The 23,637-nt window shown below is 40.9% G+C and overlaps 1 protein-coding gene across 1 annotated transcript; it reads right to left on the bottom strand.

The window, feature by feature from the left end:
• Positions 1-107: 107 nt before the first annotated feature.
• On the bottom strand, positions 108-22,172 carry Usp44 (ubiquitin specific peptidase 44). The gene is made up of 6 exons (XM_008832071.3): positions 22,052-22,172; positions 11,581-13,072; positions 5,902-6,097; positions 3,503-3,611; positions 1,897-2,102; positions 108-447 (listed from the first exon to the last, which is right to left on the bottom strand). Exons 2-6 carry the CDS (start codon positions 12,991-12,993, stop codon positions 248-250), a joined length of 2,124 nt encoding a protein of 707 aa, XP_008830293.1. The 5' UTR covers positions 12,994-13,072; positions 22,052-22,172; the 3' UTR covers positions 108-247.
• Between the last annotated feature and the right edge of the window lie 1,465 nt (positions 22,173-23,637).

Genomic DNA, 23,637 nt, shown 5'->3' with positions numbered 1-23,637 from the left:
AAAGTATAAAACTCAAATAATTGAAAAAAGTTTAGTTACCTACAATATTTATAGCTCATCTCTGTAAAAAAAAAAAAAAAAAAAACAAAAAGAACAAACAAAACTTGTAGTTAAATACAAAATGTATAAACATAGCATGCCACTGATCATAATTAAAAAAATAAAAACAATGAAGCTCAACATTGTTAAGTCAGCCCATTTAAAAAGTATATATACAAATAACAGGAAGAAAGCCCAACTGTCTGGATCAGCTAAGGATTTCATTAGAAGAGGTATCAGTTTCTTCACTGGGATGTTGACTATTAGGCAGGAGTTCAGGAGGCAAGAGTTTAGAATGTCCATTCTCAGTAAGGCGCTGAGTATAAAATAAGATATAAGCTTGGGCCTTTCGTACTTCATCCATAGTGCACATGCTTAGCTTGGAATCATTGCAGTGTACCCAGAACCCTAGAGAACAGAAATAGGATGTTGGTAAAAACATCAAAATTTTCTACTACAAAAGGCTGTTAAACTGAAAATGGGAGTATTTCCTGAAGGAAAAGTAATAGCTAATAACTCAGGTGTATGTTACACTGAATAACCTATTTTCCTAGTTTGGAGTTAACAGAATTTAGTGAGTGTAAAAGGATTAGCCAAAATAAGATGAAATAAACCAGTGGAACGTCAAGTAATACTTTCACCACTAATCATAAAGCACAGTGTACATCTAAACTCTTGGTAAAGTTGTATGAATTTCTTTTGCAGATTACACTTTCTTTTTTTTTATCTATACTGTTTGTTGTCTGTGTGGTTCTTTTTCAATGGATAGGTACCAAAATGGGAAAGAAAACGTAAAGCCTCAGTCCAGGCACTTACGGGAGATGGCAAATGAAAGTTATCTTTGTATGTTACATTTGAACTCTTCCAAATATCTGATCTTCCAGATCATTAGATAACCTGCTCTGTAAAAATAAACTGAGGGGCTGGGGAGATGGCTCAGTGGTTAAGAACATCAGCTGTTCTTGCAGAAGACCCAGGTTCAAATCCAAGCACCCACATGGCAAGCACCCACATGGCAGCTAACAACTGTCCGTAACTCCGTAACTCCAGTCCCACGGGATCTGACATCCTCTTCTGACCTCCATGGGCATTGCAAGACACGGGTACACTTACCTACATGCAGGCAATACACATATATACATAAAAATAATAGAGCCGGGCATGGTGGCATACACCTTTAATCCCAACACTCAGGAGGCAGAGGCAGGCGGATCTCTGAGTTCAAGGCCAGCCTGGTCTACATAGTGAGTGCCAAGATAGCTGGGGCTACAGGGAGACCCTGTCTCAATAAAAAAAAAAAAAATATTTATATATATATATATATGTATATAAAATAAACTGAAATACACCAGTAACCATAGGGTCCTGCTCTTGATGTTCAGATAAAAATGGACTATCTGACTTTTTGTTAATTATAACTGTCTTCATTATTCTGTACCCATAGCCCTTAACTAAACAATTTACATGGGGCTGGAGAGATAGCTCAGTGGTTAAGAGCACTGGCTGCTCTTGCAGAGGACCTGGGTTAAATTCTCAGCACCTACGTGGTGGCTAACAACTGTCTGTAACTCCAGTTTCAGGAGATCTGACTCCCGTCTTCTGACCTCCACAGGCCACAGGCATTGCATGACATGGGTACACTTAAACACATGCAGGCAATACACTCCGAACACAAAATAAAAATACATTAAAAAAAAATTCCAAACCTGCTCTCCCTTTAAACCAGCAGAGAGCATTTGTCTAGAAAGAAAAGTGGTCAGATGGCTTTGCTCAAGATGATTTCATGGCCAAATTGCTAAAATCTGAACACAAGCTTCCAAATCTACCCCAAGATAAAATTTTTTTTCTTGTCTATACCTCCTTCAGAATTGTAGCAGTAGGCAGTATAGTGTCCTGAGCCAAATCCTTTCCCATGGTGCATTACTACAGCAGATAAGTCATACATAAAGCATTCTGATCTGAGGGATTTCAGGGTCTCCCCGCAGCAATAGGGCTCCATGTTTAAGATTTCCTCAAAGACAACATGAACGCCAATCTTCTCTCGGTTATTACGTCCTGACCATCTGTGAATAAAGTAAAATAATCAGCAAAATCAAAGGAAGATTACTATATACTAAGTCTAGATCTAGCAACAGATCTCATGTGCATGTGGGTCCTGTGGACTGAGCTCAGGTCATCAGGCTTGGCAGCAGGTGCCTTTACCCACTGAGCCATCTTATGAGCTGTATTTTTGATTATTATTTTTCAAACACAAAGTAACTGGGTAAAATACACAAATTACAGATTAATTTTTTCTTTTTCTGATCTTTTTGAGACGGTCTCCCTGTAGCCCAAGCTGGCCTAGAACTCACTATGTAGACCAGGCTGGCTTTGAACTCACAGAGATCAGCCTCTGCCTCCCAAGTGCTGGGACGAAAGGCGTGTGCCACCATGCCTTAAAAAATATACCTAAATATTAAACACAATAAGCAGAATTAAATTCACATTTAGCCAACGATGCTGCTGGGCTGGGTTACACATTCTTTACCCTCGTTTGCTCAGTAAGCTAAGGAAAGAGGATACTCTGTTCAATGCCAGCCTGGGATATAAAAAGTTCCAGGCCAGCCTGGCCCTGTCTCAAAAAAACAGTAATAAAACAACTCAGTTATTGAACATGGATGGTATTTTTTTGGTCAAGGGTAAAGACTACTTTTTTAAAATTATTTTTATTTTATGTGTATCAGTGTATTACCAGCATATGAGTATCCATGTCATGCAGTGCCCATGGAGGTCAGAAGAGGGTATCGGGTCCCCTGAAACTGGAGTTACAGACCACGTGGGTGCTGAAAATCGAACCCTGGTCCTCTGCAAGAGCAGCCAATGCTCTTAACCACTGAGCCATCTCTCCAGGCCCCTAAGGTTTTTTCCTTGAAAAGATTTATAAGTCATAGGACTAGCCAAGTATATGGTATTAACATTTAATACGTAGGGCTGGGCATGGTGGGTGCACTCCTTCAATCCCAGCACTCAGGAGGCAGAGGCAGACAGAGCTCTGTGAGATCTGGTGAGATCTGCCAGCCTGGTTTTTATACAGAGTTCCAGGTCAGCTGGGGCTACAGAGAGACCCTATCTCAAAAAACAAAAACAAAAGCACACCAAAAAAACGGACTGGGAGATAGCTGAGCAGTTAAGAGCACTTGCTGTTCCCGCAGAGGACCAGGGTTTGTTTCCCAGCACCCACATGGCAGCTAACAACCATCTGTAACTCCAGTTCCAGGGGATCCAACACCCTCTTCTGGCCTCCTCAGGCACTGCATGCATGTGGTGTACCTACATACATGCAGGCAAAACACTCATACATAAAATTTAAAAAAAAAAATTAATCCATCATATGTGTGCTTTTAAGTTTTAAAGTATCTTAAACAGAAGGAATGACCAAGTTATTTGTGTAACTGATAGGCAGATGGTACTAATAACTACTAACCTGAATCGTTTGAGGTGTAGTCTGAGAACCTGAGGTAGGTGGCATATCATAAGCTGTTTCTGGGCTTCTGTGAGTACAACTGGTTTTGTCGAAAACTTTCTACGCTTTGCTAAAATACCAAAGAATGAAAAGCAAGTTAAAAGTACAAGGAAAAGATGACTAACCTATATTCACACAACTCAGACATGAACTGGAAAAACATGCACTGTGTTACAGCACAGTACTACGCTAGAGATAATAAGCATGGGCTTTGCCCTCAAGAAACCAGTGCACAACTTAAAATACAAGCAGTTAAGTTAGACATGAAAATTAGTATAGGACTTAATAATGATCTTGCAGTTGAAATAGAATTTGGTATACTGCTATACAAGTAGACTTGAGGGGCCAGAGAGATGGCTCAGCAGCTAAGAGTGCTGGCTGCTCTTGCAGAAGACCAGGATTCGGTTCCCAGCGACCACACAGCAGCTAACAATCTTCTGCAACTCCAGTTTCAGGGGATCCAATGTCCTCTTCTGACCTCTGTGGGTACTGCATGACAGCAGAAAAAGTTAAAATTCTCCCCTACACATATTTTAATATACATTGCCCAAACTTTTTAAAATGTGTGGTCAGTTCACTTTCTAAGGCTAATCAAGCCCCCAGGGGCACAGGTATGCTGCCCAAAACACTCCTTCACCTCCTTGGCTTCACCACAGCCATGGTGGGGTGCATCCTAGGGCTTCCTCCTTCAGTGTCTTTTGTCCTTTTTAGCAAGTTGAACTTGGGATTCTTGTCCCCTCTGCTTCTCTAGTGGTCTGCTTAGGGGCTGTGCCTGTCATTTCTGACTGGATCATTTCCTACTGAAGCTTGCTCTTGATGTACAGCAGCTGTCCTTTGACTTGTCCAACAACTCTGGCCCCAACAAGAACAGCAGCTGCTTCTCATGGAGGAGGCAGAATCAGCCAGCTCTAGGCCAGTTCCACTGGCTACTAGAAGCCTTTCCTCCAAGGTCAATGCCCAAAAGCCAGGTATCCAGCTGTGGCCAAATGCCCAATCTCACCTTTGGATTGTCCTCTAAAGCACACAGTACATACATGTCTTGACAAGGGATGTAAACTCCAACTTCTTTTCAACATTTGCCTTCATGTATTAAAGCAGCTTTTCTAGGCTTGTATTTGGAAGTCTCCGTGAATTTACAAATTGGTATAAATCCATATTCTACATATATAATATTTGTATTCCACAAAATTTGGTGATGAAAATATTTGGGACTATTTATGTTTATGTCTAAAGGGGAAAAATTCATCACAACAAATCTGACAAAGGCCTATTTTTTTTCTAAAATCTTATACATTTTAGACTATTATAATACAGTTCACATTAGACTATATGCAGTATAAAAATATCTTTCAGCAGTTCTAGAAAACTATCAGTGTGACATCTCTTCAGTCCAGGAATGCGTTTCTTTTCTGATAAAAGTTTTTTTGGCCTAGGGATGAAATTCAATGTTAGGGTACGTGCCTAGTATGCATGAAGCCCTTGGTTTGATCCCTAGCACTGCCAAAAAATATCTGAAGTTTTAGAATCATTTTTTTGAGACAAAATGCTTTAACATACAGAACAGAACACTAAAGTGCCATGTGTCCCAACAGAGGAAACTGCCCAGCAGACCTGCCATGGCTTATGCACTGTTTCCTTGGAAGAGGGTGTTCAGACGGTTCCACCTTTCATGGTACTTCTGTTCTAAGAGCACTTCTACAGAATCTCAATTATGTCTATTCCTCTGCTTGGAATATGAACACTTTATAAAAGGGTCTTTACCTCCCCCCACAGCAACTAGAACAGCTGAGAGATGGTTTTGAGTAAATCTTGTTTTTTTATGAAGCCATTCTCCACAGCAGCAGTCTAGCTAATGTTATACTATTTTCTGATAAACATGTAGGAAAAAAACAGTATTATCTATACACAATATTTTGATATGTAGATCTATACATCAATGTTTTGATATATAGCAAAATAATTTCATAAGCAAACTTCTCATTTTCATGACATTTACTATTCCTTTTTGCCACTTTATTATGCTCTATATCAAATTATTTAAACTTCTTTCCTTTGTGTGGGGATCAAATCCAGGGTTACACATCCTAGGTAAACACTCCACCACTGAATCACACTGCCAGCCCTAAATTTCTTATTTTGTGAATGTCTTCTCTCCATAAATAACTATAAGATCAAGAAAAATTTTAATGTCATTAATAAGACAAAAACATTCCATAAATGATGACTGTGAAATAGAAATGTCTAGCCTGATTTTTCTGAGGAACTAAAAAATTTTCATAGCTGTTACTTAGGAATTTCTTCTAGCTTCCTCCACTTTCTTAATCTTACAAAAGCGCAAAGAACATATCGTCTGTACTCACAGTTACAGTGGTCACATACATAGATTCTTCCTTCTAAATCTTCTTTTTCGGTAAATTTGCCCAACATTTCTGTAACCAGGCATGGCTGGGAGGCAGTATCTTTTCCACTGCATTGGTATCTTTCTGGAAATTCCAGTGACAAGTCCCAGAATGGTTCTATGGTATTTGATTTGTTGTTACATGAAAGACATGTAACCTGCAAAGAAAAATATTCCACTGATTACAGTCTTTCTGTCAAACCTTAACTCCTTTCACTAGAGCTCACTGCCACTAAATAAACAGAAAATGCACCATTAGAATTCTGAATAAAGGCTGGGCATGGTGGCACATGCCTTTAATCCCAGTGCTCAGGAGGCAGAGGCAGGCAGATCTCTGAGATGGAGACCACCCTGGTCTACATAGGGACTCTAGACCCCATTTCAAAAAAGACCAAAAAAAAAAAGCCAGGTGTGGTAGTGCACATTTATAATCCCAGCACTTGGGAGCCAGAGGCAGGCAGATCTCTGTGAGTTCAAGGCCAGCAGGGGCTACAAAAAAAAAAAGACACCCCCCCTCCTGAAAAAAAGAATTCTAAATATATTCTTGTCAGGAAATATTTATTATCATTTTTTTTTTCTCTAAAAAGACTGCCATCAGGACTGTCTCAGTGGGTAAAACCATTTGCTGCTAAGCCAGATAACCCGAGTTCAATTCCTGGGATCCATGTGGTAGGAGGAGAGAAGTGACTTCCATAAGTTACTCTGCAACCTCTACACACCCATACAACTCACAGATGTGCACAAATGTAATTTTTAAAATGTAATTTAAAAAAAAATTAGAGCTGGAGAGATGGCTCAGCAGTTACAAACACTGACTGCTCTTGTAGAGAACCCAGGTTCAATTCCTAGCACCCACATGGCAGCTAACAACCATATCTAACCCCAGTTCCAAGGGATCCTATACTTTGTTCTGACTTCCCTGGGCACTGCATGACATGGTTGCACTTACACACATGCAGGAAATACACTCATATACATTATAAATAAAAATATTTTAAAAACTTTTTAAAGATTGTCATTAAACTCATAAATGGTGGACTTGAATTACTGGCCCATCAAAAAGCTCCAACAGTAGTCTAGAATTAGGGGAAAAACAAAACAGGCTCATTTAATAGATACATATGTATGTGTACATATTTGTATGTTTACTTACATGTATGTCATTAGACTTTAGGTTTGTCATCTTTTCCTCCCTCATCCTTCACCCATTTTGTTTGTTTTTGGATTCTGAGACAATGTCTCACACTGTAGGCTAGGCTAGGTTAGCCTGGAACTCACTAAGTAACCAAGGCTGTCCTTGACTCATGACAGTCTTTCTACTCAGCCTCCCAAGTGCTCTGATTACTAATGTAAGCCACCATACCCTGCTGTTCACTGATTTTCTTTCCCAAAATCCTCTTAATCTTTTAATTTTTAAAAAATATTTTTTAATTTTATGTGTATGAGCATTGGGCCTGCATGTATAAGTACATCCATACTGTGCAATGCTGGTGAAGACCAGAAGAGGGCATCAGATCCCCTGGAACTGGAGTTACAGACGGTTGTTAGCTGCCATGTGGGTGCTGGAAACCAAATGGGTCCTCTGTAAGGACCAGTGCTCTTAACCTCTGAGCCATCTCTCAAGCCCCCAACGTTTTAATTTCTTTGTGTTGACGATTTAGCCTAGGGCCTTTCACATGCTAAACACATACTCAGTTATAGTCTAACCACTTTTTATTTGGAGGTGTGGGGGAGGTGTTTTGTTTTATTTTTTCCTTAAGTCAGGCTAGCCTAGAATTTGTAATCCTCTTGCCTTAGCCTCCAGAGTACTGGGATAATCCAGTACTCAATCCAGTATCTTAAGCATAGTATTAGTGAAATGCCATTCATATTTTCATTATTCAGATTTCAAAGCCCTATCAACTAATAATTCCAAAGATAATACATGTAAGATAATTATGTCACATTCTCACTTAAACATCACATTAAAATCCCTCTCCAAGGGGTTGGGTATTTGGCTCAATGATAGGGCACTTGCCTAGTACAAGGTCCTAGATTAGGTCTCCAGCACAAGAGAAAACAAAAGGACCCTATCAAAATATAAAAACCATGGCACAGTTAGGGATATAGTTGAATGAACAACCACCTCCCCCCCACAAAAATATAAGAGTACTTCTAAGAACTTCTAGGGGCAATTTAACAATTAGGGCATTTCATTCTGCCAATCCAGCACACATATAACTGAAGACACTATAAGTAAATTATCTCCCCATTACACAAGACATTGCAGAGCAACTCTTTCATAGAAGCCTCGGGCACCAAAATAAGCCAACTCCAATACAGATTTTAGATGTAAATGTTTAAACAGAAAAGAGGCTTGGTCTGGAGAAATGGCTCAGTGGTTAAGAGCACTGACTGCTCTTGCAGAGGACCTGGGTTCAATTCCCAGCACCCACATGGCAGCTATGAACCGTCCTTGATTCCAGTTCCAGGGGAGTCCGAAGCCCTCTTCTGACCTCTGTGGCATTGCACGATACGGGTGCACTCACATACATGCAGGCAATACACTCGTACACATAAAATAAAAATATTTAAAAAAAAAAAAGAGGCTTGAGGTATATGGCTCAGTAGCAGAGTGTGAGGCCCCAAAGAAAAGCAAAATGTTTTTTATTAATTTTAAAATTCACAAATAAATGAAAAAAAAAATCAAGCACTCAGCCATTCTCACACTATTGGAAATATAACTTTCTAAAAAGAAATGTGTCATTAAGTATCAAAGCAACTCTTTTACCTTTTGATAAAGTAATTTTAGGATGCTTCATAAGGAAAACATCAGAAGAAATACTTTTTTATTACATAATGGGAAAAATAAAATTAGTCTCCAAATCAGCGAATAGGTAGATAAGCTAGGGTGTGAACAGGTATCTAGCAGACATAGAAATGTTTTGAAAAGAATGATCAAATATTTTTAATAACTGAAAATTATTACAACTTGTCGGGCATGGTAGCACATGCCCTTATTCCCAGTACGCAGGAGGCAGAGGCAGGCGGATCTCTGTGCTAGCCTGGTCTACATAGTGAGTTCCAGGCCAGCTGGGGGTATAGGGAGACCCTCTGATTAAGGAATGGCTTACTTTCTTCTGTGTATATTTCTTGCACATAGAGGTTTTCTACAATTATATATTATATACGTAGTATATTTTGAAGATTTTTATATAGAAATGACAGAAATAAACAGAAAAATAAGGTTTCACAAAACAAAGTGTGATCCTTGTTTGCTAACTGGCAGGTGTAGAATCTTCAAAAAAAATTTTTTTTAACTTTAGAAAAAAAACTTTATTGAGAATTTCATATGTACATATACGGCGTTTTGATCAAATCCATGCCCACTCCCTCCCCTCCAACACCTCCCATATCTCATCACTTTTTTTTGACAACTTTGTGTACTTTTTTTTTCTTCAAAAAAATTTTTTTACATTTATTATTTGTGTGCATATGCCACAGCACACATGCAGACATCAGAGGGCAACCTGTGGAAGTCAGTTTTTTTCCTTCCCCCTTGTGAGTTCCTGGGATTGAACTCAGATGGTCAGGCTTGGCAGCCAAGCCACCTCACCAGCTCACATTGTAGAATCTTTTTGTTTTCTTTTTGTTGTTGTTTTGGGACAGGGTCTCTCTGTAGCCAAAGCTGGTGGCCTGGATTCACTAGGGAGACCAGGCTGGCCATGAACTGGCAGAGATTCGCCTGCCTCTGGCTCCGGAGTCCTGGGACTAAAAGGCATGGGCCACCACACCTGGCTTCATTGTAGAGGCTTTACATTTTTGAAATAGACTCAAATACACTGCATAGTTTCCTCAAGAAGAATTATGTCACCAAGAGTCATGGCACGTACCCTGTTATCGCAACACTTAGGATGCTGAAGCAGCAAGACTGCAAATTCAAGGCCAGCCTGGGCTACAAAGTCAGATCCTGTCTCAAAAAAACAAAATAAGGGGCTGGAGAGATGGCTCAGCAGTTAAGAGCACTGGTTGTTCTTGCAGAAGACCCAGGTTCAAATCCTAGCACCCAAATGGCAGCTAACAACTGTCTGTAACTCCTGTCCGAGGGGATCCGACAGCCTCTTCTGACCTCCACAGGCATTGCACGACATGGGTGCACTGATCTACATGCAGGTAATACACGCATACACATAAAATAAAAAAATTTTTTTTAATTAAAAAAGAAGCAAGTTTAAAAAAGAAAAAACAAAAGAAACAAACAAAAGGAACAGGCTGATTAAATGTCTCAGCGGTTATGAGCATTGGTTGCTTTGCAGAGGACCTAGGTTCAGTTCCCAGCACCCACAGAGCATAGTGGCTAACAACTGTCCCTAACTCCAGTTCTAGGGATTCTGATGCCCTCTTCTGGCCTCCCAGGCATTACATGACATGGGTGAACTTACAAGCAGACAAAACACTCATACATATAAAAATTTAAAAATAAAATAAATAAAGACAAAGAAGAATTGTATCTGAAGTACTTAAGCAACATTTTAGAAAGAGTGCTACACAAACGAAAGGTGGTATTTGCAGGGGAAAGCTGAAATGAAAGACAGAGGCAGATGTGCAGGTAGAGGGATATGACCTAAATGCCTAATTGCCTCAGTTACATGAAAAGGGAAGCTGTGTGCTATGGGAGGGTAGAGAGCCTTATGTCCAGTTACTCATTACACAGAACCATTAAATTAGATGGACTTTGGTTTTTGAAACTCACCTTTTCAGAAGGGAAATTGTTACAGAAGTAACTAACATAAAGAGGAACTATTTAGAATGATTAATCTAAATGAAATCACATTTATTTACCTTACAATTTCCCTAACTGTTAAAGACTGACCCTTTGGCTTTTTATAGGAGGTCCCCAGGGCTACCATTCCCACAGCCATGAAACTGCTCACAGGTGCACCATTCTCAATAGAGCAACACCACTAAATCTGTTCCCTCTTGGATTAAGCTCCACCCCCTTTCCTAACCTTTCAGAGAAGGAATCTAGTATAAAGTTTGGCTCCTTGATTTATTCTCCTCCCTCAAAAAGCTTTTGATTTCATGAATATACAGGTATTTCCAATAGTTCATAAAGAACTCTAAAGGAATAGGCTGACTTCTTTGCACATTTATAAAAGGAATCTATTTTGATTTAAAAAATGGCACAAACTTTCATACACTAGATATATACAGAATATATATTTTTAGGGTACACTTTAAGAATTCTCTAAGAAACTGGGAGTGGTGAGATACATCTTTAATCCCAGTACTCAGGAGGCAGAGGCAGGTGGATCACTGTGAGTTCGAGGCCAGTCTGGTCTACATAGCAAGTTCTAGGCCAGCTAGGGCTGCAGGAAGATCCTGTCTCAAAAAAAAAAATTCCTAAAATGGAGCTAAAGAGATGGCTCAGTGGTTAGGAGTACTTCTAGCTTTGCAGAGGACCCAGGTTCAGTTCCCAATATCCACATGGTGGTTCACAACTGCTTGTAACTCCTGTTTAGGGGATCCAACACCTTCTTCTTAGGCTCCACAGGTTCCTACACACATGTGGTGCACATATACTCATGAAGGCTCATACACATACGCATAGATATAGAAATTTGTTTGAATTCCCTAAGAAAAAATTTTAAGAAATCCATACCTGACTAAGAAGTTGTCCATGAAAAATGTTATTTACAACATTCAGAACGTGTTCAATAAGTTTTCTTTGAGAAGTGGGAATAAGAGCTGGTAACTTGGTACCAGTTGTTTCTAGTTCACGTTGTATTGTATCCAAAAGTTCACAAAGAAATTCCTGAGCATCTTGTTGGGCATAACCACGAAAAGCAGGAATTAGTTTCCACACTGAGTGTAGCATAGCAAATGGTGAGACCAAGGCCCACTCTCCAGACCACATGACTTGGAACAAAGTGTGTAATTCATGACATAGAGAACTGTATTGTGAACTCGGCTCCCTTGGCTGAATAAGTTCCATATTTCTACCTTTTGATGCTCCACCACTTAGGCCAGATAAGCTTGGATGTCTGGAGCAAACAAAGCCTTTATCTTTTTCTTGGCCTTTATTCATTTGATGTACTACTGTGTCTGTGACAGGGGAATGCTTGCAAGTTCTTGTCTTATCACTAGCAGTCACAGCCAGCCACTGGTTCAGATCAAGCTTTAAAAAACATTGTCGAAAAATAAGCAAGTGGCTCAGTACTTGAAGAACAGAATTCATATAGCAAGTATTTCCTAAATTTCTCAATCCTGTTACACCAGGAGTTACTACTGGCCTTCGCTTAACTGAAGAGTCACTTACTTTTTTAAATTTTACATCTTCTGAGGTAGATAATACCCCTTTATCTTTGGCTGGCGATGCTGCAGTCTGTGGTGGTACTTGAACTGGAACTATCTCTACCGTGGTGGACTCAGCTAGGCCTTGCAAGCGTAGACTCTTCCTTGGAGGCGTGCTTTCCAATTCTGCTTTCACCTCATGCTCTGATTCTTCTTGTCTTTTCTTTACTTCTCTTTTTGCTACTTTTTCCTGAAATTGTTCTTGCTTTTTTCTCCCAATGGGTGACTGTTCAAACCAAGTTCGAAAGATTTTACCCATGAGCATCTTTCTCCTGTGCCAGACGGCAGTACACATTTGATCTTCATTTTGAGGCAGAGATTGGGTGCCATCATGCAAGCAGTAAGAACTGTCACTTGTGTCAACAGACTGTAAAACCCTTTCACTCCGAACTGCACAATGGTAATTTTGACTTTTGATTGTACTTAATGTACTTCGTAGGAACTTCAGGTCTCCAGCTGCATTATCATTTAGAACATAATCATTACAAAGATAACAAAAAACATACATGTCATTCACCTCCAGCGCAACAGGATGACTGCTTTCTTGGAAGTGCCTCAGTGCGTGCTCAGCAATATACCGTCCACAGGCAACATGGGAACAGCTGAGGCAAGCCCAGATTGACTCAGTCGTATTGCAGTCCATACAATACCATTTCTGAGGGCTGAGGATGGAATGGTCTTGAGCAAGCTCCAACTGCCCAATGTGTTTGCATTTATCCATCGTTAGTAGTTATTCAGTCTATCTGAGAAACACATAATCCAAACAAGTCTCTGTTCACAACACTTGAAGCATCTGAAATCTAAGCAGAACAAGGTCAATTTTTTCATAAAATACAAAGATTTCTTTTTAAAAATATTTTCCTAAGAATAATATAAATTTGCTTCCTCCACCTCTAATTTCTGAATTGCTTGTCACAATACCAGAGGCATTTATCTCCTACCTCCCCAGCGCAGGTTTTGATTTTCTTCTCTCTCTCACTTTACTCTTACACAGCACATACTTAACTTTACATTTTCTAATGAGCCTGCTTTCAGAACTTACGATTTTCTGCCACCACCTAGTGGTGAAAATTGGTTTCACTCAATTAGAATAGTATCCATCCTTTTTATCAGACTGTCTGACAACAGTTTCCAAAAGCACATTCTTTCTTTAAAATAGGAACTGTCAGTAACAGGGGTTTAAACAAGACTGAGTAAAACTACTAGGATTCCAGAGGCCTCTAACCCTATAGTCTTAGGGGGATGTCTCAGAGGCAGAGCACTTGTCTAGCATGCAAAAGGCCCTGGGTTTGATCTCAAGCACCACATATGCATGCCACGAACAAACAAACACACACACACACACAGAATAGATGGCTTGGTGGTTAAGAGCACTTGCTGCTCTTGCAGAGGACCCAGATTCTGTTCCCAGCACCTACATGATGGCTCACAATAGTCTATAACTTCAGTTCCAGGGAACTGCACGTACATGATACATTTACATACCTGCAGGCAAAACACTCATACACATATAAAATATATTTTAAAAAGTAGTTGCTCACAAAGCATTTTTTCCCATTGATTTAAAAAGAACTTAATACAAACTTTAGGAAACAGGAGAGGACCCAGTTACAGAACACAAGATCATATATATAACATAGGCAATGTGAATTTCAATGGTGTTTGCAGTGCCACCTCTGAGGCCCTAGGAGAAACTGCACAGGTAAACCTGATTTCTGGTGCCTTCCATCTTAACTGCTAATAACAGTAAAAGACATAGAAAATTAAAAACTGGGCTGGGAGTGCAGCTCAGCAACAGTGTAAGCCTAGCAAGCTTAAGGTCCTAGATCCAAACACAAAAATATATTAAAATACTATAAATGTGACTATCCTTCAGATGTATCACTTTTCAGAGGTTCATTCTTCTTAGCCAAATAAGGCTTTAATGGATGTCAAGATGCTACCAAGAAGTATTGGGCAAGGTGATGCACGTCTCCTTGAGACAGACCAGCAGATCTCTGTGAGCTCCAGACTAGCAGGGTTAAATAATGAAACCCTGGAGGGAGCAGGGGAGAAAGAGAGAGAAGAGAAGAGAGACTACCAAGCCCTAATCTCTCCCATGAATATTTGCATTTTAAAAGGGGTCTCTCCAAAATCTTTTTAAAATCCAAAATGTGAAATGGAGTGGTGGAATCCCAGGTCATGTGATTAGAGCAGGGGACCCATTTATGCCGTCTACTTCTGAAAGAAGGCAGCAAGTGACAGACAGCTAAGGGAAAGAGCAGGGAGGAAAACAGGGGCCAAAGAGGCAGCTGCCCCCAGAGATCCAGTCTGCCAGGCCACCGCTGAAACACGGGGGGCAAAGGCCCAAAGAGGCGGGTGGTACAAAGATGTAAAAGCTTGAAGGAGGATGGGAGTATTTTCTTGAGGCTTTATACTACCCTTCCCTGGGTCTACCGTACTTCTTTTCACTTGGTCATCAACTGCTGTGAGAGGTGTCAACTCTGGCTCCAGCACAACAAATACAAAATTTTTGGCAGCATATTCACTTTAAAGCGATTTGGCACAATATAACTTCTGTATTCCCCATAGATTCTGATAGAATATTACTGGTACATATGTAATAAACCAAATACTTAAGATGTTCTCAAGGAAATACATGTTAAATGATCTGTATTGTCTTCTCAGTTAAATAGAAACCACATAAGCAGCTGTATAGATAGATGTACTTAAAAATGTTACAAAAGCTTTTGGTTATTCTTCTGTGCTTAAAGACAATACTTTTAATTTTTTCTTTTTCTTTTTTTTTTCTGGTCTTTTTTGAGACAGGGTCTCCCTGTAGCCTCAGCTGGCCTGGAAATCACTATGTAGACCACGCTAGCCTTGAACTCACAGAGATCCACCTGCCTCTGCCTCCCAAGTGCTGGGATTAAAGGCGTGCTGCCACCATGCGAGGTCATTTTTTAATTTTTCAAACTTAATTTACTAACTCACGTCCCTAGTAAACAGGGTTCACACTTAACATGTTTACTCTGGAACAAAAGTTTTATAAACAATTCTTATAAGAATAGTATAATCTGGGGGCTGGAGAGACAGCTTAGTGGTTAAGAGCACTGACTGCTCTTGCAAAGGACCTGAGTTCAATTCCTAGCACCCACATGGTGTTTAAGAAACACCCTCTTCTGACCTCTGTGGCACTGCATGATACTGGTACACTTACCACATGCAGGCACTTATATTCATACACATAAACTAAAAATAATAAGGGGTTGGGGATTTAGCTCAGTGGTAGAGCTCTGGAAAGAAAAAAAACAAAAAAGACCAAAAAAAAAAAAAAAGGCAACAAAATAAAAATAAATAAAACATTAAAAAAGAATAATGTACGGCTGGGTGTGGTGGCGCATGCCTTTAATCCCAGCACTCCGGAGGCAGAGGCAGGCGGGTCTCTGTGAGTTCAAGGCCATCCTGGTCTACATAGTGAGTTCCAGGACAGCTGGGGCTACAGGGAGATCCTGTCTCAAAAAGACAAAAAAAAAAAAAAAAAAAAAAAAAAAAAAAAAAAAAAAAAGTAATCTAATAATTGTGATTCAAGTCCATTTTTTATTTTTATTTATTATTTTATGTGTATGACTGTATTGCTTGCATGTAGGTAAGTGCACCCATGTCGCATAATGCCTACAGAGGACAGAAGAGGTCGTTGGATCTCCTGGAACTGGAGTTATGGACAGCTGTTAGCTGCCATGTGGGTGTTGGGATTCGAACCTGGGTCTTCTGCAAGAACAACCAGTGTTCTTAAATGCTGAGCCATCTCTCCAGCCCCTCAAGTTCATTTTTTAAAAAATGCTAGTCATAACCATTTCATAGTTTCATAAATATAACAATAACAATAATATATTTGTCAGCCTTGTTTTCAAAATTCTCTAGATTCCAACTAAATCTCTTTGCTTTGTCACTGTAAATTTGTCATGTGTATGCCCAACAAGAGTCAATTCCAATTAACTTCCAGGATTCACCATCAAATCTTGCCAGTTAAAAATTTCTGGAGCTGGAGAGATAGTTCATCGGTTAAGAACACTGGCTGTTCTTGTAGAGGACCCTGGTTTCAGTTCCCAGCACCCACATGGTGGCTAACAACTATCCATAACTCCAGTTCCAGAGGATCTGATGTCTCTTCTGGCTTCTGCGGGCACTGCACACATATGGTGCACTTACATGCAGGCAAAATACTCATACACATAAAATAAAAATAAGTATTCACATTCTAAATACACTGTATTGCTGTAAGAATTGGAAAAGTAGCCATACCCATTACTCTTCTCCATGCTGTGACAAAATACCTGACAAAAGCAAATTAAGGAAGAAAGGGTTTACTTTGGCTCACAGTTTGAGTGTGTACAGTCCATCATGGCAGTGAAGACATGACAGGAAAGGCCTGTAAGCCCAGCCCATGCGGATGATGTTGCCTGGTTCTGTTGCCAGTTCCATTTACTACAGCTGTAGTGGGCTCTGTGCACCCTGGTGGCAGAATCTGGGAAAAGCCAGCTATCTAGATGGTTGTTTTGAGCAGAGAGCTCCTTCAATGGCATCCTTAGTTCAGTCTCTCACATGAATTTGCATTTTTATAAGCTAGGGCCTTTGATGAATGGGGTCTTTCCCTCAAAGTACCCTTCCTATTATCTCAGTGCAAAGAAGGTTTCTTCCTACTCAGAAACCCACACAGCTTCAGCCACCTGATTTCTGACAAGGATGCCAAAACACTGCTGAAGACAAGCCCTTGAACAAATGGAACTGGGGAAACTGGATGTCCACATATAGAAAAATTAAACTAGAGCCTTCTCTCTTACTGTGCACAAATCAACTCCACATGGCTCAATGATCTTACTGTAAGACCTGGAACTCCGAAAATGTTAGGGGAAAAGGGGGAACTCTTCAAGATATAAGTACAGATAAGGACTTTCTGAATAGGACTCTAGCCACTCAGTAAATAAAGCCAGTTATCCATAAATGGGACTAAATTTAAAAGCTTCTGTAGTGCAAAGGAAACTTTAGTAAGTTAAGAAGCAACTAACAGAACAGGTGAAAATCTTTGCCAGCTATATATCTGACAAAGGATTACTATCTAGAACACACAAGGTACTCAAAAAACTAAGAAAGAAACCAACTTAATCAAAAAATGGGATGAGAGGCTGAGCAGAGTTCTCAAGGAAGGAAATATAAATGGAAAATAAAGGGTTGGAGAGATGGCTCAGCTATTAAAGAGCACTGGCTGTTTTTGCAGAGGATCTGAGTTCAATTCCCACACCCACATGGTGCTAACAACTGTAACTAGATAACTAGAGTTCCAGGGGGATCTAATGCCCTCTTCTGACTCCGCAGGCACTGCATGACATGGCTGCACTTACACACATGCAGGCAATACACTAATACACCTAAAATAAAAATAATGAAATAAAAAATAAAGAAAAAAAGAAAAACAGGACTGTATATAGCTTCATGGTAAAATGCTTGGCTAGTATGTAGAAGGCCCTGGGTTCAACTCCCAGTAATGGAAAAACAAAACAAAACCACAACAAAACCTACAGATTCCACTGAGCATAAAGTAGAATCAAAATCATGTCACAGTAATTATCTCATTGAAGAAAATCCCGAAAGGCATGTTGGTGAATGCCTATGTAATAATCCCGGCACTCAAGGCTGTGGCAGGATTGGGAGTTTGAGATCAGCCTGGGCTGCCTAGGAGACCATGTCTCAAGGAAAAAGAAGAAAAAATAGATCTGGAGACTTCCCACAGGGATGTATGATAAAATAGGCATATGCTGAATATATATTTGTTTGTTTTTAGCTTGTTTTGAGATAGGGTTTCCCTTTAGCCCCAGCTGGCCTGGAACTTCATGTACACTAGGCTGGTCTCAATCTCACAGAGATGCAGTGCCTCTGTCTCCCCTCCCAGGCGCTGTTAAAGGAGTGAGCCATGGAGCCTGGTCATGTTTCTTTTTAATATAACAATTTAAACTGATCCTCTTAAGACTTAAAAATTGGAATATTTGCTATTTTCCATAATAAAAAATAGGAGGAAATAGTAATTTCAGTAGGAGATTAGGCTTTAGGAATTATAAACCACAATAATGACATGCATTTGGATAAGAATGAAAATAGGTTTATCCATAGTTTGTAGTTAATTAGTGTAAACCCTACTCACTCTGTAAGTAGTTTCCAATTTTCCATTTACTTCATGGAACCACCACAGAACCCTGTCCTCTTAAGAGATGTTTGTAAAATGCCAAGGGTCAAGCATAGTGTTTGGTGTACAGAAGGGGGTTCAATATTTTTGAAAGGACAAATTATTGAGCAAAATGAACACAATGGGCTCTCGAACTCCCCTTGCTCCCTCTTAGGCACCCCTATTGTTCCTATTATGTGCTTTGGCACCTCTCTATGTCAATCATGACGTATTTTCATTCCTTTATCTCAAAAGGCTCTGGTTATTCTTTCTTCCTTTAGAAATCTAGAATCTGTAATTACCCTGATCCTCCTCATTAAGCAATAAAGAATAACCATTTCCCTGAGCCTTCCTTATAACCTAGCTGAAGCTTTTTAAGATAAAGTTCATACAAAGTAATTTCTGCCTCCAGGTGAAATTCCTTGCTCCCATCACTATTTCTAAGTAATTAATTTGGGAGCAATATTATCAGTGTCACTCCCACATACTATTTGTACATGAACTTCCCATGGTGAACCTTGTAACAATGGCGGAAACATTCAGAAAAACACCAACCATTTATTTATGGATCTAATAAATCGAGTTTAAATATTTTTGCACAATATACCTATACTCTCCACTTATTCTAGAACATTCATGACTTAATCTAACAAGCATATTAAGACTAAAAATTAGCATTTTTTTCTATAATAGACAAAACTTCATTAAGAATAAATTCTTAAGTTTTTACAGTGTCTGAAAGCACTGTCAATAGTTGCACTTATTACAGTAATTTTTCTCGGCCAGTATTTGTAAAATGTTTCTATTTTGTACTTGTCATTTATTCAGATTGGGCCTCAGGTAAAACCGTTCCCTATGATTTAGGCACACAATTTATTTCCCATCTTGACTAGTCTCTTGAGCCTATGCCTCAGCCTCTCTAATCTTCCTTACCAGGCAAATGCATTAGAATCCGGCATCCATGTCTGTTCTGTTTAATACTGCAGGGAAGGGGAGAAAGTTCAAAGCACCTTTGTTTCTGGCACTAAGAAGGCAAAATGGTGTCTTTCTCCTTGTCTGTGCCATTCAAAAAGGAAATGCACAAACAGAAGTTCATGGGGATTTTCCCCTCCATGTTAGCAGTTAATCTGGTGCTCTGGCTAGGAATACCAAAAAAAAAAAAAAATCTGCCCTCAAGCAAACCAATCAGCAGATAATTCTCTTAAGTATCGCCAAAATACCATAATATTCTATAAGATTCAAGTGTACAGAGGAAAGGTCTGGTAGAGCATATAAAACTGACTCTTTTTTTAGTGTAAAAAAGCCTATACAAAGGTTGGGCTGAGCCTAGAGAGATGGCTGAGTGGTTAAGAGCACTGATTGTTCTTGGAGAAGACCGAGGTTCAATATCCAGCACCCACATAGAGGCTAACAACTGCCAGTTCCAGGGGAATCTGGTGCTCTTTTCTGACATCCGTGGGCACTGCATGACACAGGTGTACTTTACATACACGCAGGCAAAACATTCATACATACAAACTAAAAAAATTTTAAAATTTTTAAAAGAGGAGCAATTTTTTTATGCTTATTTATTTTTTTATTTTTTTTGACAGGGTCCCCCTTAGTCCCATCCCACCTGGAAGTCACTATGTGGACCAGACTGGCCTCAATCTCACAGAGATCAACCTACCTCTGCCTCCCAAGGGCTGGAATTACAGGCATGCACCACCATGCCCAGCATGTGTTTAGATATTTGGATCTTGGACAGATTTCACTTTTTTTACATTTATTTTTATGTTATGTGTTTTGAAGTCTTTTGCCTGCATGTATGTAAGAGGGCATGGGATCCCCTGGACCTGGAGTTGCAGAACTGGAAACCGAGGTCATCTACTAGAGCAGCCAGTGCTCTTAACCACTAAGCCATATCTCTCCAGCCCCAACAAATTCTTAAAGATTTCACCAGTATCTCAGGCTGACCTCAAACTCATGATTCTCCTGCCTCAACTACCCTCATGCTGGAATTACAAGTGTGTGCAATCATGTCGAGCTAGATTTCCCATTTTAAAACTCTAAAAGCATATTGTATATTACACAAAATGCTGATTTATTTATCTCTTTAAAAAATTTTTTACCTAGATTGTTGGGCATAGTGGTGCCAACCTTTAATCCCAGCACTCAGGAGGCAGAGGTAGGCCAGCCTGGTCTACAAAGTGAGTTCCAGGTCAGCTGGGGCTACAGGGAGACCCTGTTCATCTCACAAAAAAAAAAAAAAAAAAAAAAAAACTAGAAAGCAAAAAAGCTTTTTGAAGAAACCAAGATTGATGCACAATTAAAATAGCCAAAATATTTCAAACTTCCAGTACTGTACATATGCAACTATTTGTTTAATATAATGTCTCACTTTCAATTTGGATAGTCTACAAATAATATTGGACTGAAAAATCTAACACCATTGTATAACTACAAGAAAGAAAGAAAGAAAGAAAGAAAGAAAGAAAGAAAGAAAGAAATCACAGATATCCAGAGTAGGAAGAGAAAAGCTGAATGTGCAAAATGTTTTAAAAATCTCTGATTTCAAATTCCCTGAGATAATAAAGTCAAATGCGTAAGGTTCCAAGAATACAAAGTTTCATCTCTTTTAGGACAAATACTGAATCTCATTAAGATTGTGAAATCTGCAGAGATGTGCTCAACTCGTGTTTGAATGTGAATCTGCTTACAAATAGTCAATTTTCTTTTGTTTACACCACATGCTAGTTTTGACGAAACCTCACACCGGTATTGCGGCCCCAAGGAGTTACCATGTCCTTTTTCCTCAGAGGCAGCAGATACTAAGGAATTCAAGCGCAGAGCCAGAAGGTACTTCCATGCTGATTTCACAGCCGGGTTAGTAGCAATGTAACAATTATGGTAACACGTAAAAATGTTACAATTACGGTTTCAAAAACAGCTCGAGGAAAGTGAATCTTCCAAGTTACTACACTATTACACTTCCTAGATTAAAACTGCAAGACATTATCCAGTTACCAGTACAATTTACATCAGCTAAAAACTGCCGTTGAAACAATTACTATCTTCCACTTCTTTTTAGAGTGGCGCGGTGGAGCGTCCTACCTTCCAGGACTGAGCGGTCTCTGCCGCCCCGCACACTGACATATTTCTTACTTCGCACCCCTGCAGCATGCTGCCCGCCAGGACCAGTGCGAACGGGCTTCGGGGAGCCGGCATCACCAGCTCAGGCACGAGCGGTAGCAGGTGCTGGCAGCGCGGCTCCGGTGACACCCGGCGCCCTGGCCCGCCCCCTCCCCCACCCTCCGCCCCAGCAGCATCCCGCCCGACTCCAGCAGCACCGCAAGACGCACCGAGACTCCCCGGAGGCGCCAATTCTAAATTCTCCGAACCCGTCGCCTCTCCACCGCGTGCCCTAGGGCTCGCTCCCTCCGTCCGTCCACAGCCCCCTCTGCGCCCTCAGGAACCCCTAAACCCTGCGAGCCGGAAAACTCTGTCAGGTGCCTATGGTCCGGGGTTCCAGTCGGACATCCGCGCCCTCAGAGAGACTCGCTCCGCAAACCGCCGCAGCCCCGCGCCCCTCACCACTCACCGGCTAGAGCCGGAGCAGCCATCTTAGTGCGCATCGGGGCCCGGGGTTCCTGAGTTCGGCCGAGACCGGCGGCGAGGGTCCAGCGGTACGTCAGCGGTGACGCGCGGCAGGCCCCGCCCACAGGCACAGGCCCCCGCGAGCAGGCGCAGGGGCGCGAGCGAGGCCGGGCTGTGCTGGCTACCTGTGGGCGGAGCGAGGCACGTGGCTCTGCGTGGACAACACAGACCTCCTCTCCCGGAAAGGGCTCCACCTGTCGGCGCCCGTGAGGCTCAGGAGGCGAACCCAGTTCCCTGCATGTCTGAGATGCGAGACCACCCACAGGTGTCCTTACGCCCCAGTTTCCTGGAACTCACACAGCTCGGAATCGCAGCCACGCGCGCCGATTTCCGTACAGATAAAAGTCTCCAGTTGGCGCACATTCCAAATTATTCCCCAGCAAGCACCTGAGCTGCAGGTAAGGGTCTAGCGTGGGGAAATGTCCAGCGATAACAGAGACACGAAAAAGCAACTGTCCACAATCACCGAGCCGCCAATGATCAAAGAAGTTCGTATGGACGCGAGAAGAATAGGCAAGAGAGGAGAGGTGTAGGAGAAAGTCGTGCCTACAGATCCATAAAAATCGACCCACGTGTTTGCTGAGCACTGAGCGGTGTCAACCCTCGCCTTCCCTGCGGGACACTAAAAATTAAGGCATCCCTTCCAAAGACAACTTACTTAAAACAGCGAGACAAGGGCATAAGGCGACGTCAGTGGGATGCGAAATCATGCACTACGTAGGGCTAAAGTTGTTCATATATTTACACCAACAGGTAGAATCTAAGAGTTTTCTTTCAGAAATGTGAGTTGAGGGGGTGATGAACACAGCGGCGTTTGAATGGATAAAATGTTTAACCGAAGAGAAATGATTAACAGCTAGCCCTGTAACCTCTGGGGATTTTTAGGTTGTTAACAAAACAGTGCAAACGATTCCTATTTGAAAAAAACAAACAAAAAACCCAAAACAAAACAAAAAACCCGAATGTGTGAAAATTACAAAAGATGAAAGATTAAGGGATGAATCTGCACAATTTAATACTTCTTTAGTGTACGATAATTCCAATTCAACTGTTTCCCCAAACCCTCCCCCCAAATTTAACATTGGGGGGGCTCACGTGCCATTGTGTGCGTGTGCTGGTCAGACTCCTGTGGGAGTCGGTGCTCTTCTTCCACTAACTGGGTGCCGAAGATGGAACTCTTGAGGCTTGGTCGGGAGCGTCTTCATCCGCCCCCATGGGGCTTCTCCAGCCCCCATGAAGCTATCATAAAGTGGCTGGGGATGCAGCTCAGAGGTAGAGCAAATAACAAAAACTGCCTTAAAGAAAGAGCAGAATGGAATGAAAACCATCAATGGTAGAGAATTTGGGTCACAAAACAAGTTGTATGTGGTCAAATAGCAGCGCACACAAGCTCAGAGACAGGAGTTTCCTGAGATTAGGTCTTCAAGGAAAAAGTGGCTGTAGCCTGGTGTCAGAACTAAAGCCATGGGAATAAATGGAGAAGGAAATGAAATGCGAGGAAAATAAAACAAGAGCAAGCTGAATTAGGCA

The sequence above is a fragment of the Nannospalax galili genome, unplaced genomic scaffold, assembly GCF_000622305.1.
Source record: "Nannospalax galili isolate Female #2095 unplaced genomic scaffold, S.galili_v1.0 scaffold734, whole genome shotgun sequence".
NCBI classification, from domain to species: Eukaryota; Metazoa; Chordata; class Mammalia; order Rodentia; family Spalacidae; genus Nannospalax; species Nannospalax galili.
Note: the sequence above shows the minus strand (reverse complement) of the source record. Positions and strands in the feature narration are given on the sequence as shown.

Excerpts from the sequence above, each read along its gene's own strand:
- Usp44 (XM_008832071.3), bottom strand. The coding sequence starts at position 12,993 with ATGGATAAATGCAAACACATTGGGCAGTTGGAGCTTGCTCAAGACCAT. Across the intron at positions 2,103-3,502 it reads CTACACCTCAAACGATTCAG|ATGGTCAGGACGTAATAACC; the intron begins GTTAGTAGTTAT and ends CTTTATTCACAG. Across the intron at positions 448-1,896 it reads CTGCTACAATTCTGAAGGAG|GGTTCTGGGTACACTGCAAT; the intron begins GTATAGACAAGA and ends TCTGTTCTCTAG.